This window comes from Colius striatus, chromosome 6, assembly GCF_028858725.1.
Source record: "Colius striatus isolate bColStr4 chromosome 6, bColStr4.1.hap1, whole genome shotgun sequence".
NCBI classification, from domain to species: domain Eukaryota; kingdom Metazoa; phylum Chordata; class Aves; order Coliiformes; family Coliidae; genus Colius; species Colius striatus.
The window spans coordinates 1,937,564-1,955,742 of NC_084764.1; the positions used below are offsets into that span (position 1 = coordinate 1,937,564).

Here is an 18,179-nt window from a genome sequence, read left to right on the forward strand (position 1 = left end):
GGTGTGAGGGGAGTGCGGTGTGAGGGGTGTGCGGTGTGAGGGGTGTGCGGTGTGAGGGGAGTGCGGTGTGAGGGGTGTGCGGTGTGAGGGGAGTGCGGTGTGAGGGGTGTGCGGTGTGAGGGTGAGTGCCGTGTGAGGGTGAGTGCCGTGTGAGGGGTGTGCGGTGTGAGGGGAGTGCGGTGTGAGCATGAGTGCCGTGTGAGGGCAGTGCGGTGTGAGGGGGAGTGCGGTGTGAGGGGGAGTGCCGTGTGAGGGGGAGTGCGGTGTGAGGGGAGTGCGGTGTGAGGGGTGTGCGGTGTGAGGGGTGTGCGGTGTGAGGGTGAGTGCGGTGTGAGGGGGAGTGCCGTGTGAGGGGGAGTGCCGTGTGAGGGGGAGTGCCGTGTGAGGGGGAGTGCGGTGTGAGGGGGAGTGCCGTGTGAGGGGAAGTGCGGTGTGAGGGGGAGTGCGGTGTGAGGGGAGCGCGGTGTGAGGGTGAGTGCGGTGTGAGGGGTGTGCGGTGTGAGGGGAGTGCGGTGTGAGGGTGAGTGCGGTGTGAGGGGGAGTGCGGTGTGAGGGGAGCGCGGTGTGAGGGTGAGTGCGGTGTGAGGGGGAGTGCGGTGTGAGGGGGAGTGCGGTGTGAGGGGAGTGCGGTGTGAGGGGAGCGCGGTGTGAGGGTGAGTGCGGTGTGAGGGGGAGTGCCGTGTGAGGGGAGTGCGGTGTGAGGGTGAGTGCGGTGTGAGGGGAGTGCGGTGTGAGGGGTGTGCGGTGTGAGGGGAGTGCGGTGTGAGGGGAGCGCGGTGTGAGGGTGAGTGCGGTGTGAGGGGGAGTGCGGTGTGAGGGGGAGTGCGGTGTGAGGGGAGCGCGGTGTGAGGGTGAGTGCGGTGTGAGGGGGAGTGCGGTGTGAGGGGGAGTGCGGTGTGAGGGGAGTGCGGTGTGAGGGGAGCGCGGTGTGAGGGGGAGTGCGGTGTGAGGGGAGTGCGGTGTGAGGGGTGTGCGGTGTGAGGGGAGTGCGGTGTGAGGGGAGTGCGGTGTGAGGGTGAGTGCGGTGTGAGGGGGAGTGCGGTGTGAGGGGAGCGCGGTGTGAGGGTGAGTGCGGTGTGAGGGGGAGTGCGGTGTGAGGGGGAGTGCGGTGTGAGGGGAGCGCGGTGTGAGGGGAGCGCGGTGTGAGGGTGAGTGCGGTGTGAGGGGGAGTGCCGTGTGAGGGTGAGTGCCGTGTGAGGGGAGTGCGGTGTGAGGGTGAGTGCGGTGTGAGGGGAGTGCGGTGTGAGGGGTGTGCGGTGTGAGGGGAGTGCGGTGTGAGGGGAGCGCGGTGTGAGGGTGAGTGCGGTGTGAGGGGGAGTGCCGTGTGAGGGTGAGTGCCGTGTGAGGGGAGTGCGGTGTGAGGGTGAGTGCGGTGTGAGGGGAGTGCGGTGTGAGGGGTGTGCGGTGTGAGGGGAGTGCGGTGTGAGGGGAGTGCGGTGTGAGGGTGAGTGCGGTGTGAGGGGAGTGCGGTGTGAGGGGTGTGCGGTGTGAGGGGAGTGCGGTGTGAGGGTGAGTGCGGTGTGAGGGGAGTGCGGTGTGAGGGGTGTGCGGTGTGAGGGGTGTGCGGTGTGAGGGTGAGTGCGGTGTGAGGGGTGTGCGGTGTGAGGGGTGTGCGGTGTGAGGGGAGAGCGGTGTGAGGGGAGAGCGGTGTGAGGGGAGTGCGGTGTGAGGGTGAGTGCGGTGTGAGGGGAGTGCGGTGTGAGGGGTGTGCGGTGTGAGGGGTGTGCGGTGTGAGGGTGAGTGCGGTGTGAGGGGTGTGCGGTGTGAGGGGTGTGCGGTGTGAGGGGGAGTGCGGTGTGAGGGGAGAGCGGTGTGAGGGGAGAGCGGTGTGAGGGGAAGTGCCGTGTGAGGGGAGTGCGGTGTGAGGGAGTGCCGTGTGAGGGTGAGTGCGGTGTGAGGGTGAGTGCGGTGTGAGGGGAGTGCGGTGTGAGGGGGAGTGCGGTGTGAGGGGGTGCCGTGTGAGGAAGGCTGCGGTGCGTGTGGGGAAAGGCCGTGAGGAGAACAGGTCCCTCCGCTCTCCCGCGCGCTGGGCTGGAGCGGTGACCTTCCCGCCTCTGCGGTCGCGCCGGGATCCCTCCGCCAAGACGAGCAGCCCCGTCTCCTTCCGCCCCCCCCCCCCCCGCCAGCTCCGCGCTGCCGTTTGAGCCGCGCGGGCCGCCGTAGCGCGGGCAGGCGGCCGGCCCGGGGCTGCGGGCGGCGCTGCGGCCGCCGGGGGGAGCGGCGCGGGCGGGCGCTCGGCCCTGGGCTGCCCGGGGCCGGCTCGGGGCTCGGCGGGCGGCCTCGGCCCCCAGCCTCTGGCCAGGGCCTGAGCCTGCGGAGCCGCCCCCTCAAGTGCCGCCGCCGCCGCCTCTGAGGGAACGGCCCCCGTCCCGCCCGCGGGGGGCGGCCCGCGCCGCGGCCCCTCCTCGGGGGAGGCCGGCTGCATGGGCAGGTTCTGCGGGGCACCGCTGTCGCCGGCCTCGCCGCTCCTGGGCACCAGGTAGGAGAGGTTTAACCCGGCGCGTTGGGCTGGCGAGGGGAGGCGGGTCCCCTCAGCGCTGCCACCGCCGCGAGGAGAGGAGGGGGGGTGCTAGCGGTCGTGCTGACTTGGACGTTTCTCTCCTCGCTTCTCTCCCCCCTTCTCTCTTTCTCGCTCTCTCTCCCCTCCGCCCCCATTTTGCGTGGAAGCCGGGAGGATGATTTACTGCGGGCTTTCCCTGGATCCCTCTTTCCCCCCGGCCACCGCCGGGGCTTCGGGAGAGCTGAAGGATTCGGTCGGGGATCTGTAACCGTTGCCAGCAGTTACGGTTCCTCCTCGATCCCCTTTTTAAATAGGAGGTGCGGGGATGTGAAATATAATGTGCCGTTATTGTCAGATATCATCCATTAAATGTATTTGTGTGTACATAAAGCAGAGCTAAAATTGTGAGAGTTAAAAACTCCCTCGTGTCTCACTGTGCTTCTGCAGCTTGGCGTTTAATAACCGAGTACAGCCTTGTGCTTCCCAGGCTGTGAAGCCTAAGGTGGAATGCATATGGATGGTGCAAAAGCAAGGGGCTGGGAAATTTTGCCTGTCATAAGATTATGCTGAAGTGTAAAACGTCTAAATTTGGGATCTGGGAGTTGGTTTAGACGTGCTGGAAAATGATACTAAAAGGACAATGATTCTTGTAGAAGGCTCTGAGCGTGCTGCAGCCAGCGTCATCATAAACTGTTGCATTTGGCATTTCTTGCAAAGAATGAAGCTGGAATGTATTGTGAATGTTGTATTGACCCACGGGTGCATCTTTCAGTTTAGATTACCTCTGATTCGATCCCCTGGAATCTGCAAAAGGAAAGTCTGCCAGCCTCTGTGGATAGCTTTGCAGTGTAACAGGAGTGGAGCTCCCGAGCAGAACTGCTGAGAGATGCGTGAAGGAGCGTAGGCAGAGCTGAGCACGTCGGTATCTCTGCCTCCAGCCTGGTCACAGTTTGTGTGGGGGGGTGAATACCCTCTCGGCACCTGGAGATGATGTCGGTTGAAGGGTCTACGATAACAAGTCGGATCAAAAACCTCCTTCGCTCTCCTTCCATTAAGCTGAGGAGAAGCAAGCCTGGGAACAAGCGAGAGGACATAGGCAGCAGGGTGAGTGCAGTGCGATGCGGCTGGCGTGCTTTAACTTTGTTGCCTGAGGTCTCATTTGTACTAACTGCTTTGGGAGACCTGCTTTAACTCCAAAGTGATGCAGAGCAGCTGATAATGTGACTGCAGTCTGCCTTTTAGTTGGGAACTTTACTGTGTTGCGGGTCAGGTCCCTGCTAAAGCCTGAGTCTCTTTTCTGAGACACACTGTTTTGGTTGTGTCGGGCTGTATCAGAAAGCTCTTGGGATTTCCCACACTGTTGTGTGTGGAGTTGTAACAGGTGACTGACAGGAGAAATACAACGCTGCCTCTTCCTCCATGTTTCCAACTGCTAATCTGCGTTAGCAGCAGCTAAGGATACACAAAGACCTTTGCTTCTGTGTAAGCAATTGCTCTCAGCCCTGCAAAGGAGTGTTCTGTGAGCGTGTAGGGAAGGGTAGGATGGTCTGAAAGCTGGAGGATGTGAGACCTGTCTCAGACGTGACTGTTCAGGTGGAGTCTGTGCTGCACAGGCCTGCATGTGCTTTCCTCCATGTTCCTCTTCTCTATGCCTCAGACCCCCTTCCTTTGGAGATATCTTGTCTGGGGTATAATTGCTTCTACCTGAACAATCTGCCATTCTACCTGGTGTGGAAAATTCCTATCAGACAGTCACTCACTGGGAATTCACTGGTGTTACGGGGAGAGGAGGATGACTGCAGGGAGATCAGGGTCTGAGTGGCATTGCCTCGTGCTGACAGCAGGTGCCTCTGAGTCAGGGTACCTTGTTCTGTCCCTGCCACTGATTCACCTGTAACCCTGGGCAAACTACCCAGCCTTTGTCTAGTGCTTTCTCCATGAACAGAAAGCTTAATCCGTCCCTTTTTGTGAAGATTTGCTAATTTATTTCTTGTAATCCATGTCTGCAAAGTGCATTAATTTGTCTCAAAGCAGCAGTACTTCAAAGGTATCTCTTCTGTGTAAAACTTCAGGGAAAATAAATGACACCTTTCCTAAACGGCCTGTCACCAGCACGAAATCTTGTTCCTGGAACTCTGGTTCAGGTCAGAGATGGCTGTTTAATACCAAGGAACATGATATTCTCTTGAGTAGCAAGAGCAAAACCTGCTTGAATTCCTTGAAGTTGGCTAGAGGAGAGGCCTTGGTGTTTGTGTGTGACCTCGGTGCGTGCATGTACAAGATTTAGTGCAGCCTGTGGACTGCCAGTGCTTTGTAGCTGTGGCTGAAGAGCAGTTTGTTGATCTGTAACCTGCAGAGACCTCTGTTGAAAGAACCAAAAGCCACCTGTACCACCATGTACATTCCAGCTCTGTGATCAGGAAATGAGTTCTCCACACTCCTTTTCAGAGTGTGGGACCTGCTGCTGCATACCCCTGGAGGGGTGTTCTCAGGTCCCTGCTTGGTTTTGCTTTTCTTGCCTGTGCCATTTGGAAGAGCTCCATTGTATTGTGCTCTTCTCCCAGTGTGAGCCAAGACCTTCTCATCCCCTGGGGATACCACAGATTCATTCCACACCATCAAATTAGGGATTGAGGGCTGGATTTTGTATGTTTTATTAGTAAGGGCACTTAATCAGTGAGATGCAAAGGAAGTGCTTGGGAGTTGCCTGGTAGAAGCAATTTGTCATGATGAGGTGTTAAGTGCTGGTGTTGGTTTCCCAAAGCATTCTGCTCTGATTTTCCCTCAGATGAGTTCTGGCCCTGCCTTCAGTGAGACAGCTGGAGTGGGCAGGGCAAAAAAAGAGTGGACCCCTACCCAAAGATCTGTTGGGTACCTGATGCACCCTTTGCTCTGTGTGTGTGTGTGTGTGTGCACCTCTGCCTTCCAAGCTGAGAAGCAACTCTTCTTTCCTTAAATAGCAGGAAACAAATCCTCTCGGTCTGCCACTATTTGGTGTGAGTGTAAATCTCATGGGACTGAAATTGGACATTGTACACATTGCTCCTGAGGGGCCTTTGCTGACCTGCAGGGAAGGGCTTTTCAGGCATCTTTGTCTCTGATTTTTTTTGAGAAATGACTGCTCCAAGAAGTGCATGTGACTCTAGTCACATGGAAGTATGGAAAGACCTGTGAAGCTTTGACTGGTCATCTCTGCTGGATGCTGCAGATTACACAGAATGGAGCAGGGCTGTTGCTCTAGATTAATACCTGAAAAGTGATGCTGTGCTTTGTATGCAGATGTAGGTGAAGAGCAAGCCCTTAACAGCCCTATGGTTCCTCCGAGTCCCTCAGGCTTTTATTGCAACCAACTGCTCAGTTTTAAGATAGACAAGCACCCTCAGTGGCACCTCCTTGGCTTCCATAAGCTGGGATCTTTTCCCCTCCAGGGGAAAGTGTCCTTGTTGTCCCTTGCTCTTTCCTAAACAACCCTTTGATGCTGTGAGGCCTGCCAGACTGTCTCAGTGGTTAGGAACAGACCCCTTGGGCAGGTCATCATGCTGAAGAGAAGCCCTGTGAAAATTGGCTCCTTTGAGTGAGGCAGCTGTGTAATGCTGGGCTGGACGTGGGAGGCTGGCTCTGCAGAGACCTGTTTGTGCATTGCTCTGGAAGGGGGAGTGTGGGTAAGGAGAGATATTTTGCATGAGGGCTGTGCAGGACATGCAGTGTGTTACTTGGGAGCTGTACAAGAGAGAACTTGTTTTGTGACTTTTATTAGGACTTATTTCTTGCCTAGAATTAATGTGTGGTTTTACTATACAGCTCCAGGAAATCTCTACAGGAGCAGAACTAAGGAACCAATACATAATCATGGATATTTAAAAAAGAAATGAAAGGAGAGGAATGAAAGGGAGCTGTTTAAGTGAAGCTTGTTGACAAATTTGGTGTGGTGTTCAGTTTTGTGGCTGCTTTCTGAAAATCACTTTTGTGGGAGTCCTGCTTTTTGTTGCTGCCTGACTAGCTCCGTGTTTAGACTTTCTTTTTGGTCTCCTGAGGCTGGTGGCTTGAACCCACTTTTTCTGTCCTCTCCAGATCTCTGTTGTTTGTGTGGAACCGATGCAGACCTAGAGTAAACCGAGAGTGACTCGGTGGCTCAGCGTGTTGGGGTTGTAATGTGGCAGTGTGGTGGCTGGAAGCTAAAATTGCCTCAGATAAGTTGTGTGCCCTGCACTCAGGTTTTAAAGGGTTGCTAGCCCTACCAGCAACCCAGCCATGCATCTGGTCACTGTGCTTGTGGTTCCCCTAGAGACACAAAGTTAAAAACTGAGCACTGAGTGCCTTTGAAGCAGCATCTCTCACCCTGAATGAGCTGCACTATCAGGACAGTGATCTAGGTGAACCTGTTTCTGCAGAGGGGTTGGACTAGATGATCTCTAAAGGTCCCTTCCAACCCTACCATTCTGTGATTCTATGAAGCTGAGGATTGAGCCATCTCCCACTGCTAAGCTGTCAGGGTTGCTGTAGTACGCTGCAACTTGGCTACACAAATCTCTCAGCTAACAAAAGCACTGTACCTGAGCAAGCAGAGTTCCTGCAGGGGCTGTTTCTATTGTGAAGCTCTGCACTTGTAAATATAACCATCTTTTTAACAGTTGTGGCTGTGCTTGTTTTAGGAGGGGTGTGTGTGGCTGTCCTCAGTCAAACCTGATCCTGAGTGTCGCTGTAGAAACAAATTGCTACAAAACCTCGCTACAGGCTTTTCTCTAAAACCCCCAAATCAGTGAGTCAAAGAAACACATTTGGAATTTGCTGCTTGTTTCTTTGATCTCTCATGTTTTTTTTATAAGCCAGGAATATTTCAAGTTGCCAGTTTAAAAGAGTGCTTTGACTAAACCCTGACATTCCCCAGCAGGAAGTTGTTCAGCACAGGGGCTGTTGTATTGGGGTCTCCCCCTGCTCCAGATGTCACGCAAGCACATGCAGCTCCCACTCCATGAGGCTGGGATGAGCTGGGTAGCTCTGCAAAACCTTTTTGAGCGCTTTTGTTCTAGAAATGAGCCCTAAGTTGCTCGTAGTGGGACAAGGCTTCGTTTGGTCAGGCTTGGCCTATTCTTCCTGCCAGCCTCTGGCAGCTCCCTGGGTAGGGCAGCAGAAACATTTACCTGTACTTGTACATCCTGCCAGTGAGCAGGCACAGATTTAAGAGGGAAGCTGTCCTGGGTTTGGCTTCATCACTGAAGCAGATCCCTGGAAGCCTGAAACCCCTCATGCCAATGCAGTTCTCCAGCTCTTCGTTTCCCTGAGAAGCTGCAGGGCTTGGCTGGGGCCACAAGCTCTCCTGGACACAGGAGACTGGAGTTACGTTTCTGTGCTGGCTGTAGCTTCCTGTCTTCAATACACAGTCCTTTTTGTTTGAAAATATTCTAGCTTCCAACATGAATCAGTTTAGACTGCTACTGGTCTTAACTGGATCAGCTGTGAGAATTGCTGAACCTGAACTGGAACAGAACCAAAAAACACAGGTTTGATTCACTGAAAAATCATCACCTCTTATTAAATGTCTTGAGGTGGAGCTGAGGCTTACTGCAGAGTGGGATTCTTTGGAAGTCTTTGGGAACAACTTGGTTCCTGCAGCAGCAGAGCCTGCTGGGTTCCTCGTGGGCAGCATTTCCCAGGGAGCTGGATGCAGGGCTCAGCAGCCTGTGTGGGTGAGGTAGAGAGCAAGCCTGTCTGATGCTGATATAAGCTTTTGTTTTGGCAGGATTTGTAAGGATCTTTTACATAAAAAATGGTGCTTTTGAGGAGCTGTTGAGCACAGTATTGCCCTGTTCCCCTTCTCCACTCCACTGGAGTCTGATGCAGCCCTCAGTACCTCAGCTCTTGGACTGGTGCAGTCAGTGGCACAGCTGAGAGGATGCATCTAACCCTGGTCTGGCCTTCTGTTGCTGTGCCTATTCTGCTTCAACATCCACAAATGTTTCTTGGCCCCAAGCTGATAGCTAGGGATTTCTCTCACAGCTCTGCACTGCTCAGTCTAAACACACCCAATTGCTCCAACAGCTTAGGGGCTGCTGTCCAGAGATAGAAGGGTTTTCATGTCTGTCTCTGAGCAGGCTTATAACAGTGTCCCTTAAAGCAGAGGCTGGTTAGCTTTTCCATAGGCAGATCTGCATTTCAGTGTGGTGAGTGTCATAGCTCAGGGGCTGGATCCTTCCCTGCTGGGCTGCTCTGCTCCTCTCTACTCCATTCCTAAATACACAGTGCCCAAGATGACCCTGTGTTTGTTAACAATTTCACACACAGGCTTTCCTCATTCTATTCTTTGCTCTGTGAATGTTCTGCCTTGTCCTGGAAAGATGGGGTGATCTGGCTAACTCTCCTGGCCTGAGTTGGAGCCAAACCTGAGGGTGTATCAAAGCCAAGGTTTTTCTGCTGAGTGACTGCAGCATCAGTTGCTTTTTTGTTCTTGGAGTACTTTGGGTATAAACACACATAACAGTTCAGTGTTTGTAGCCTGCAACTGTATCCATGAGCCACCCAGATCCTTCTTTCTGGTCTTGAGACAAGGTTGCTGGAAAGATCCACCCTTCTATCCACTCCTAAATAAAGTGCTGTCTTTGCTGTGAAAGATAGCAGGAAGACATCTCAGTGGTGTGTGTATATGTGTGTGTGGGGTGATGATGTGCTAACAGCTGGGGTCCAGTCAGCCTAAACAACACAAACAGATCATTCGCCTCCTGGTTTTAAATGGTTCTTGTCTACCTTGGGTGGTCATGTGGTGCTTACCTGGATGGTCTTTTAGAGCTGCTGAGGTCTTGCCTTGCATGTTGTTCTTCACCTCCTTCAGCTGAGCTGGGGATTCTGAGAAGGCACGTGGGACTTAGCTAACCTGGCTGGAGAGACTCATAAGCAGGTTTTACTCTGTCCCTGCTGTGCTGGATAAGCCGTACACATATAGACTGACAACCCCCTTTTGCTTGTGGGCCGTTGAACAACAAAAGCAGGCTGTGAAGCACGTAGTGTTTTGCCAAAGACCTGGCTGGGATGGTAAGATGGCAGAGGTCAGGCTGATCAGAGGTGTTGCAGGTAGTACGTCAGAGCTGTTGTTCACTGTGGTACAGGGAGGGCTGGTGGAGAAAGGCATCCCCAGACACAGTGGGAAGAGAACCTCTCCAAAGTATACCATCTGTTTCACTGGCTATGTTCTCGATACTTATGTCACCTCATTTTATTCCAGGAGGGTAAAACAGTTGAAGTGATGGTTGGGAGTCAGGCCAGGTTGGACTGCTACCTGCTTTTGTACCATCAGGGGTCTGCAAGTGCCTATGAAATGACTTGGATGTTATTTCACTCTCCTCTGTGGCTAGTGGAAAGCAACTGCAGGGCATAACCTCCATTTCCAGCTGAGAAAGTGCTGGTCAGCATTTTGTTGGCCTGGCAAGCTTGAGTAGCTATTTTCCTTCCTTAGGGAGGAGTTTTGCTAGGTCTTAGGAATAAGTTGCTTGATTAGTCTCAGTACAGTTTTCTCTGTGAAAGGGAAAACAAACACGGTGTATTAGCTAGTCTTTGGCTTTTTTAAAAGGTCCCTTCATGTTTAGGGCAGGGAGTGGTGCTTACATGGTGCTCAAACAGTGCTTAGCAGAATGGAGTCATGATCTTAGTGCTGAGTGATCCCAGCAAAGGTCTGAGTAATTAGTACCAAGCCCTGTTTCAGTCACTTCAGGCTTCTGTTTGTGTCTGATGTACCTGCCTCCTCAGAGCTGGGAGTTTCTGAGGGCTCCTGTATGTGCATAGCAGGGTTGCAGTACGCTCTCAGCTCTGGTTTCCAGCTCTGGATGTGGACTGGTCCCTGTGCCTTGAAACCCTGTGGGCTCTGCTGAGGCTGTGCCCACCAAAGGCTGGCTAGTGCAATTCAGAAATACCTCCTTCTTTCCTTTACCACAGTGCTACTTAGCCTTGCCTTGAGCATGTCTGCATGTTGTGCAAGCAAAATACAGCTGAGGCCTGTGGTTGTTGTAAGCAGCAGTGGATCTGTGCTTTGTGATCTGTCTTCAAAAACATTAGTGCAAAGGTGAGTCGCTGCTGGTGGCTGTAAAGCCTTAGATTGCAGGAGCACTCTGTCTCTGCCTTGCTTTGGTGAGTCTTGGACAAACCTGATGAAGTCAACCCAGCTCAGAGGATCTTCAGGCTTAAAAAACACAGGTTTGGAGCAGGAGGTGGAGCAAGACATGCTTTCCCTATACAGACATAGCTCCAAACTCTTACAGGAAGTCTGAGGCAGACCTAGAAATTGAATCATGATCCTCTGTGGCCAAATCTTAGCTTTAGCCACAAAGCCCAGCCTCTTGCATATTACCAGGAATGTTTCTGACCTCTCCCATGTGAAGACTGGATGTTATTTGCATAAAAGTCTCCAAACTGTGCTGTTGTGAATGCTGACTTGGTTCCATTGCCCCTGATGATTTTAGTAGCTGTGCCCATGATGACTTTCCAACAGGCTCAAGTAGATTAAGCACAGTATGAATTAGAGCTGTGGAAACCCTGGTAAGCCTTTTAATTTTGCTCGTGTCCCAGGAGACCAGCACTGTTGTTAGTTACTGTGGAGAAACCCTGATTGAAAATAGTGCTACAGAAAAGTCTAAACTGTTGGCATATTCAGTGTTTCCAAGCCAATAGCAGTGAAAGCCAGTCCCACTTGTTCTCCCAAATACAGTAGTAAGAGTCACAATTGGTTGAAAAGGCTGATGTGATGTAACAACTAGTATGAGATTGCTTATCTGGTAGAGTTGGAACAATTTCTGGAAGAAAGGAGATCCCTGGAGGTTGCATAGTAGTAGAGAGTCACAACAATAACAGCTGGCTTGAGAGAGGGCAGGTGGAGGAGGTTTTGAAAGAAGGAAAATGCAAGTTCAGGGTAGTGTCAATGGTTTCAAGGATACAGACTTATAAAGCCCCCTGCTCCTGTTTTTCTTCCCAGCAGGCAGTGTGAAGAGCAGTGCTGCCGGTGCAGAAACCCTTCCCTGTCCATGGGCAGGCCCAGCACAGGGCAGCTGTTGTTTGAAGTGCCAGTACTCAAGTGTTAGCTTCAGCTCCTCTGCTCGACAGCAATAGCCTTTGAGCTCTTGCAAGGGCTTTGAAATTGGTTGCTCACCTTTGAGAAGAGCATAAGGGGTTGCTTGTCTTTGAAGTTTTGTTTGTACTAGGGATGCTTTCATTTGCAAGGGAAAAAAAGTAAACTAAAGCACCATTTCTCAGTCCAGGACTTTGGACCAAAGGAGCTCGAGTTCATGACACAGTTCTTAATGCAATATAGAAGCTGGAGTTGCCGAAACATTCAGTAGGACTTGGGGTGAAAGGAGTGTGTGCAAGACACACCTCCTTAGTTGGTGACTGCTTTTGGTGCTCAGAACTTGCTGTGCTCTGTGCTTCAGCCATGGCCATGCTCTGGGGCCCTAACCTGGACCATAAGGGGATGGTGTCAGAGGTTATCCAGAGTGGGCATGAGTGTAAGGGATGTACTTGGCTAAATCACTTGTCTGTGCTAGAAGCAATTTGCAAGCTGAGCTTCCACCATAAGCTGTCTTAGTGGTGACACAGCATCAAAAGAATCTGTTGCATGAGTCTGTCCCTCAAAGAAACAGGCTGTACCAGTAAACAGACTTCTTTTTGCCAGTTATATTAGTATTAATATCAGTATTAGTCTCTTCTGCAAAAGCTTTGTCTGGGCTGAGTGGTGTTTTTCATGCCTCTTGGTGTTTTTCATGCTCCTTGGTGGTTTTGGTGCTCCTAACCAATGCTTCTGTGCTGCTGAAATGTGTAAAGGTAGAGTGAACCTTGAAACAGAGCTGTGTATTTTATTTAAAATGCAGTTAATGATTCTGAGTCCTGTGCTCTGCTTTTCAGACTGTGTCTGCACCTCTTCCCCCCCGCAACCCCCGATGTAAAACAGACAGGATACTTAGCCACTTACTGCAAAAGGTCCCAACATCCAGGGTTTTAAAACAGCTGTGTAATGCCTTGTGTTTGGCTTATCTCCCAGTTCTGAACTAGATATAGTGGTCCCAAGCACAGTTGTTTGAAACCTGCTTTGGGGTGTCATCCTTCTTGAGCAGCTGGGTCCAAAAGCATTGCTGACTGTAAACTGGAAGTGACCAATTTGGGATCTGCTGCATTTGTTTAAGCCCATCTGGTCCCAGCTCACACGGTTTTCTTGGACTGACTCATGGTCAGACAGGCTTCAAAAACGGTTCTGTGTATTTTGCCCTGGACAAGTTCCTGTGTGACCTACCCTAGGTGGTCCTGCTCTGGCAGAGGGGTTGGACTGGATGAGCTTTCAAGGTCCCTTCAAGGTTCTGTGATTCTGTGAGGGCTAACTGGAGGGTGTTTGCGCAGCTTGTGCCCCAAACCCCACTGTTTGAGCGGCAGTGGAGGGGAATGGGGACAACATGATACAAAACACCCTTAATGAAATGCATTAACAAATGCAAACAAGTATTTCTGATGAGTGTGTGGTGAGCCTGAGGGGATGTAGTTGTTTAGGAAAGCCTGAGCTGCTTTTGAGGCTGGAATAGGGGTTCCACATTCTCCTGCACCGGGAAGGTAGTCTTCCTCCCTCATAATCCATGGTTTGCACTGCATGCCCCCAGCTAAGCTGTGGAGAAGTCTTTTACACAAATAAGTGGCATGAGGGTAGGGTACTTTGGGCTACAGGTGTCTTCAGCTTCCTTGCCACCAGCTGCCTTGGTTGTGTTTCTGTCTCCTGCATCGCCACTGTGGCTTGTCCACACTTCCTTTGCAAAGACCTGGGCCTGCTGCCTGTAGCAGAGCTGCAAAGGAGCTTTTTGACATCCGAGACCTTTTTGGTGGAGACATGAGTGAAAAACAGAAGATGCAGTGCCTGGATTATCTCTGCTGTGCATCAGAGCTGCTCCAGGTCCTTGGAATGAACATCTCTGCCCAGGAGTGTCTGAATGTAAACACGACATTAATAAAATGGGCAGTGGGGTGATTTATGGCTCTGCAGGGAGGGCTGGAGCAGAGCTGGGAGTGGTGGGCACCACAGCACTGGGGCTGAAGGGGCAAGGCCTGGCCTGATTCTGGCTGCTGCTGTGTTGGGGTGTGCTGCCAGTGCTCTTCCCAGGCACTGTACCCATGGGTAAGACAATGCTGTTTAATTTAAAGAAAGGTTTTGGAAAGAAAAACAGACAAACCAAGCCTCCAGTCTAGACAAACCCTATATATTATGCTGAGAGTCTGTGTTGTCTCCAGGCAGCGTCTGATCCTTTGTGGTGGAGCTCTGGTGACCAAGGTTCCAGGCTGACCAGCAAGGCTGGAAGAGATCACCAGCGTGTGCCGGGTAATAACAGTCCTCCGCAGTAGAGGATATGGTTACATGAGATGTACGGGGCAGCTTCAAGCTCTGCAGGTCTGCTGGCTAAACTGACTTATTTTGTTAGTTAGGGAAAATCTGCCCCTTTCTTTTGTGAAAGACAAGTGTTTTAGAGGGCACTTGGCACCTGGGGAGCTCTAAGGTCACCAGGGGTGGAGAAGTACTGGAGAGCCCTATGATGTTCTAATGGGAAGAGGAGAGTGCTTGCTGCAATGAGGCATTTAGTTTTGCTGTCGGTGCTTTCCAGAGGTTTAAAACAATTGGGAACAGTCATCACCTACTGCCTAAAGGTTTGTTGGCAAGCAACAGAAACGTTCTTTCTAATGGTAGTTTTTTTTTCTGGCACTTAGGGCCTGTTGTATGGGAGGAGCAAGCCGCCCGCCTTAGCCAGCAGCCCTGGCTGGGCCGGGGAGGAGGCTGTGTGGAGAAATGCTCCCGAGTCTCCAGGCAGAGAGGAGCTGGTATTCCTGCCCTGGGCTGTGGGGAAGGGATTTGTGGGCCTGAAGTATGTTTGTGTAGCATTTGGGATTAGTGGAGCCGGGAAACTCTCATGCTGAGGAGATGGCAGGGCCGTAAATCAGCAGTGATCTATGTAAGCTGCGGAAGCAGTTAGGGCAGAGGGAAGGGCTTAGAAGCAAAATCCATTATAAAATGTCAAAGTGGGTGATTTTCTTTGCCAGGGAGGGGGTCTTGTCTCTTGGCAGCAGAGGGAACGCTGCCTGTGTGTCGTGGCCATCACTCTTGAAGAGGGATTTACTGCCAGGTCTGCTGCCTGGGTTCTGTCCTGCATCCTCTCACTTTATAGTGATTTCATTTGGATGCTTTTTTTTCTCAGATCCCCAGAAAGGAAAGTACTGTAAACAGCTGCCAAGCAGGATTTTGCTTTGTAGGACATACTTAAATGCTGGGGCCTGGTTGGATGGTGGTATGAGTGTGTTTCTATTTTTCTGCCCGTGTGTGTGTTTAATGGGAAGAACATAGTCTGTTCTGGTTGAGTGTTATGTTACTTTTCTTAGTGTGCCTGTTAGTACAGTAACTTGCAACCCACTCTTTTCCCCTGCTTCTCAAGTGGACTCAGGTATTGTGTTACAGCTGTAATGTACACAAAGTCTTGCACAGCTCTTGGTGTAACATTTTTACAGTCGTCGATGACCTTAAAGGGTTTAAAAGAAAACTGCATGCAAACTCTGGCACCATGCCTGGGGATGCTTCAGCATGTGCTCGATTTTGTGTGAGGCAATATGAGTGTGAGTAGTTGCATTTCACCCAGTGGTTGTAAAGATAAGTGCCTCTGTGGCTGATTGCAGGGGCAGACTCTGTGTGTGATGATCCATTTTGTGCACATTGCTGTATGTGTATGCATGCCTTCTGTGTCCTTTATGACATTATCTTGACCAGCTCAGCTGCACTTTCCCCATTAAGCCATTTTCTCTGGGTCCTTCCAGTCCTGTGAAGCCTGGAACACAGACTGCTTTTCTTTGTGTTTCTCATTCTCTAAATAACCAGTTAACCAGAGAAATTCTATTTTCCTTTTGAACCTCCATCATCATCCCCAAAATGTGGCCTTGGTTTTCCCCTTTTCTCCCCAGCTCACTGACAGAGCCTTCTCTGATCAATGAGATGCTGACCTGACATGTTTAGGAAGGGCAGTTTCATCCCAGGTAGCTGGGAGCACCCTCCTTGAGGAGAGCAAACACAGCTGATGCTGTGTCTCCCCGTGGGCTGCTGCCTGGGCTTTGGCTCACCCAGAGTCTTGTTAAAACCTAGGCTTGTGTTTGTCCTCTATGTTTGTAGCAGGTGCCTCTCTCATCCACGTGCCACTGAGGTCCCTGCAACCAGTGCCAAGGGAAGTCCATTTTGGATATTGGTCCATAGCTTCTGCACCTTGCCCTTGTTTCTTTCCAGTGTGTGAGCTTATGGGTGTTGAACTAAAGTCAGACTCATTAAAATATGGTAGCACTACTGATGTTTTCAGTGCAAGCAGGGTTTGCAAATAGAGGTCTGCGAATCTGACTGTCTTCTGGTTTTTAAGTCCTCAAGTTTGTAAATTAAAATGCAAGTGGATGCTGGCAGATGCTCTCTATTTGCCCTTGTGCTGGCCCACAGCCTGGTCACTTCTATGTGGTCTCCTGGCAATCAGACACTATGCCTTGATGTGACAAGAACTGGCTGTTAACTTAGAGCTATAAATCTCTTGGGGCTGTAGTGGAAGTCTGTCAGTGCTGTACAGGTGGCGAGTGGCTTGCTTAGCTTCTGGGTGAAATACTTTGGGGTTTTCTTTCCTAACATGACTTGTATTTCTGCAGTGGCAGAACCTGTTCTGCTCACAGTGGAGCAGCAGAAGTAACGGTGTTTATGGGACATTCTTTCCAATTGCTGTGGTCTAAACATATGTACACCAGCATTGAGTTACTTCTGCCTGGAAATAAGCCACAGAGCTATATATAAAACGTTTGAACTCTTGCGGTGATGCTGTTGGTATAAATAGGAGAAAAGGGGTAGCACCAGGGCTTCCCTTCCTTACAGTTGATTCAAGAAGACTTCCTAGTGCTCCAGCTTCAGTGGAAAAGGCTAGGGAAGGTGGCTGAGAGCAACAACAGAATTCTATATGGCATGAAGCGTGAGATACTTGGGTTTTGAGCGTTGCCTTCTTGCCTGATGGTTGCTCAACTCTTTTTCTCTTGTAGTGGAACTTCTGTCAGAAATCTCACAGGGTTCAGTTTGCAGTGAGCTGGTCCCCCAAAGCCACAGAGTTTGGTCTGTGTGTGAGCAAAACAACTAATGCAATTTCTAAGTACCTTTCTGGTTCTTTGTGTGAGATTATTTAGTGCAAATCTCTGCTTGGCCAGTTTGGCTGCTGTAGGCTGTGGTCCTTTCTGTCACTAGTAGATTTTTATCTCACTCAATGTAGGAAGTGACTGCTAGAGAAATAGCAGAAAAGTGCTGATAAGCACTGAGAAGACAGGTTTAGTCTTTGTTTGTGGCTGGTGCTCATTCCATCTTTAAACTCCTAAGTGCATTTTGTAAACAGATCCTTCCATAGTGTTGTCTACTAAGTGCTTAAAGGTGTCAACCTGTAGTGCTCTAAGGACATGAGAGAGGCAAGATTTGCAGGTAGGAGTAATGTCTTTTCTTAAACAGACTGATAGAAGAAGGTTGTGGACAGGTGGGAACATTTTCAGTGCTCCACGAACAACTCTCTACAGTCAATTCTTTGTGCAATTTGTAACTCTTTGTTTGTTAAGAGCCCGAATCATCAGTTGTGTTCTTACAGTGTGATGTGATCAGCTTCGTTTCATCCAACACCCTTCTCTGATCCATGATGGAAATTGCAGCCAGGCTTCACTCAGGGGCCAGTTCCTGTGCAGGGGTGACAGTAAAGCTTGTAGGCAGCAATTGCCCACTTCTAGCTGCCAGTGCACCACAGCAAGGAGTGGGCACAAACTGCATGGAAGCTTTATAAGGATGTTTTTCCAGGAGGACATGAAATACATTTGCAGCAGGGTTAGCACAGAGGTTCACTACAAATGGCAGTCAACAGACATGTTCTGACTCTTAAGCTTTGCTTTGCTATTCAGTCTTACCCTTGTGAAGTAAGACTGCTTGCCCTTCAAGTGTTTGTCTGCTTCATATCCTGTGTTGAAACTCTAGAAATGTAGTTCAGGTACTTCTGAACTACATTTGGTGATCAAAGTTATGTTGTAACAAGACAGTTTCTGCTAAATGCTTCTGACAGATGATTGAGTCTGATGCTGTTGACCAGGAAATCATGCATTGGGAGCACTGACTCTTTGCTGAAGACTAGAATTCCATAAGCTCTTTTTTTATGTTCTGCATTTTACAGCAGCATCTCTCTTTTTTTTTTTTTGGCTAAGAACTAAACATGTACAACCAGAAGTGGAACAGGAGTTAGCTGTGTGGCTGGATCTAGGGCTTTCTGAGTTTCTTATCAAGGGCAGTAAAGAAAAAGTGATCTTTCGAGGTCCCTTCCAAGCCTTAGGATTCTGTGATTTGCTTTCTTGAAGAATGGCAGGGGCTAGGTAGTAACAAAACCAAAGGGGTTTTTAAGGCCTTGGATAAAAATTGATGCTTCTGGGTGTTGTTTTACTTCCTCAGTTCTCAGATTCGGTGATTCCACCAGTTAGCCATGCTCCTGAGCCTGAAAATGTAGACTAGAGGAGACCTGCTTTTTGAGTGTTGCTGCCTCTGTTTCAGGGTTTAAAGTCACTTAGATGGCAGCCTGGTCTCTTTTTATTAAGTCACCTTTAAGGAACTCCTCTAACAAGTCAGCCTGTGCTGGCCTATTGTACC

The 18,179-nt window shown here is 50.6% G+C and overlaps 1 protein-coding gene across 2 annotated transcripts in view; it reads left to right on the forward strand.

Moving 5' to 3' along the window:
• Positions 1–2,284: 2,284 nt before the first annotated feature.
• Positions 2,285–18,179, forward strand: part of MAPKBP1 (mitogen-activated protein kinase binding protein 1) — a 91,057-nt gene continuing 75,162 nt past the window's right edge. For both annotated transcript variants that reach the window (XM_061997967.1, XM_061997968.1), the window contains exons 1-2: positions 2,285–2,479; positions 3,273–3,604. In XM_061997967.1, coding sequence (XP_061853951.1) covers positions 3,488–3,604 — 117 coding nt within the window. In that variant the 5' untranslated portion in view covers positions 2,285–2,479; positions 3,273–3,487. The remainder of the gene's footprint in view (positions 2,480–3,272; positions 3,605–18,179) is intronic.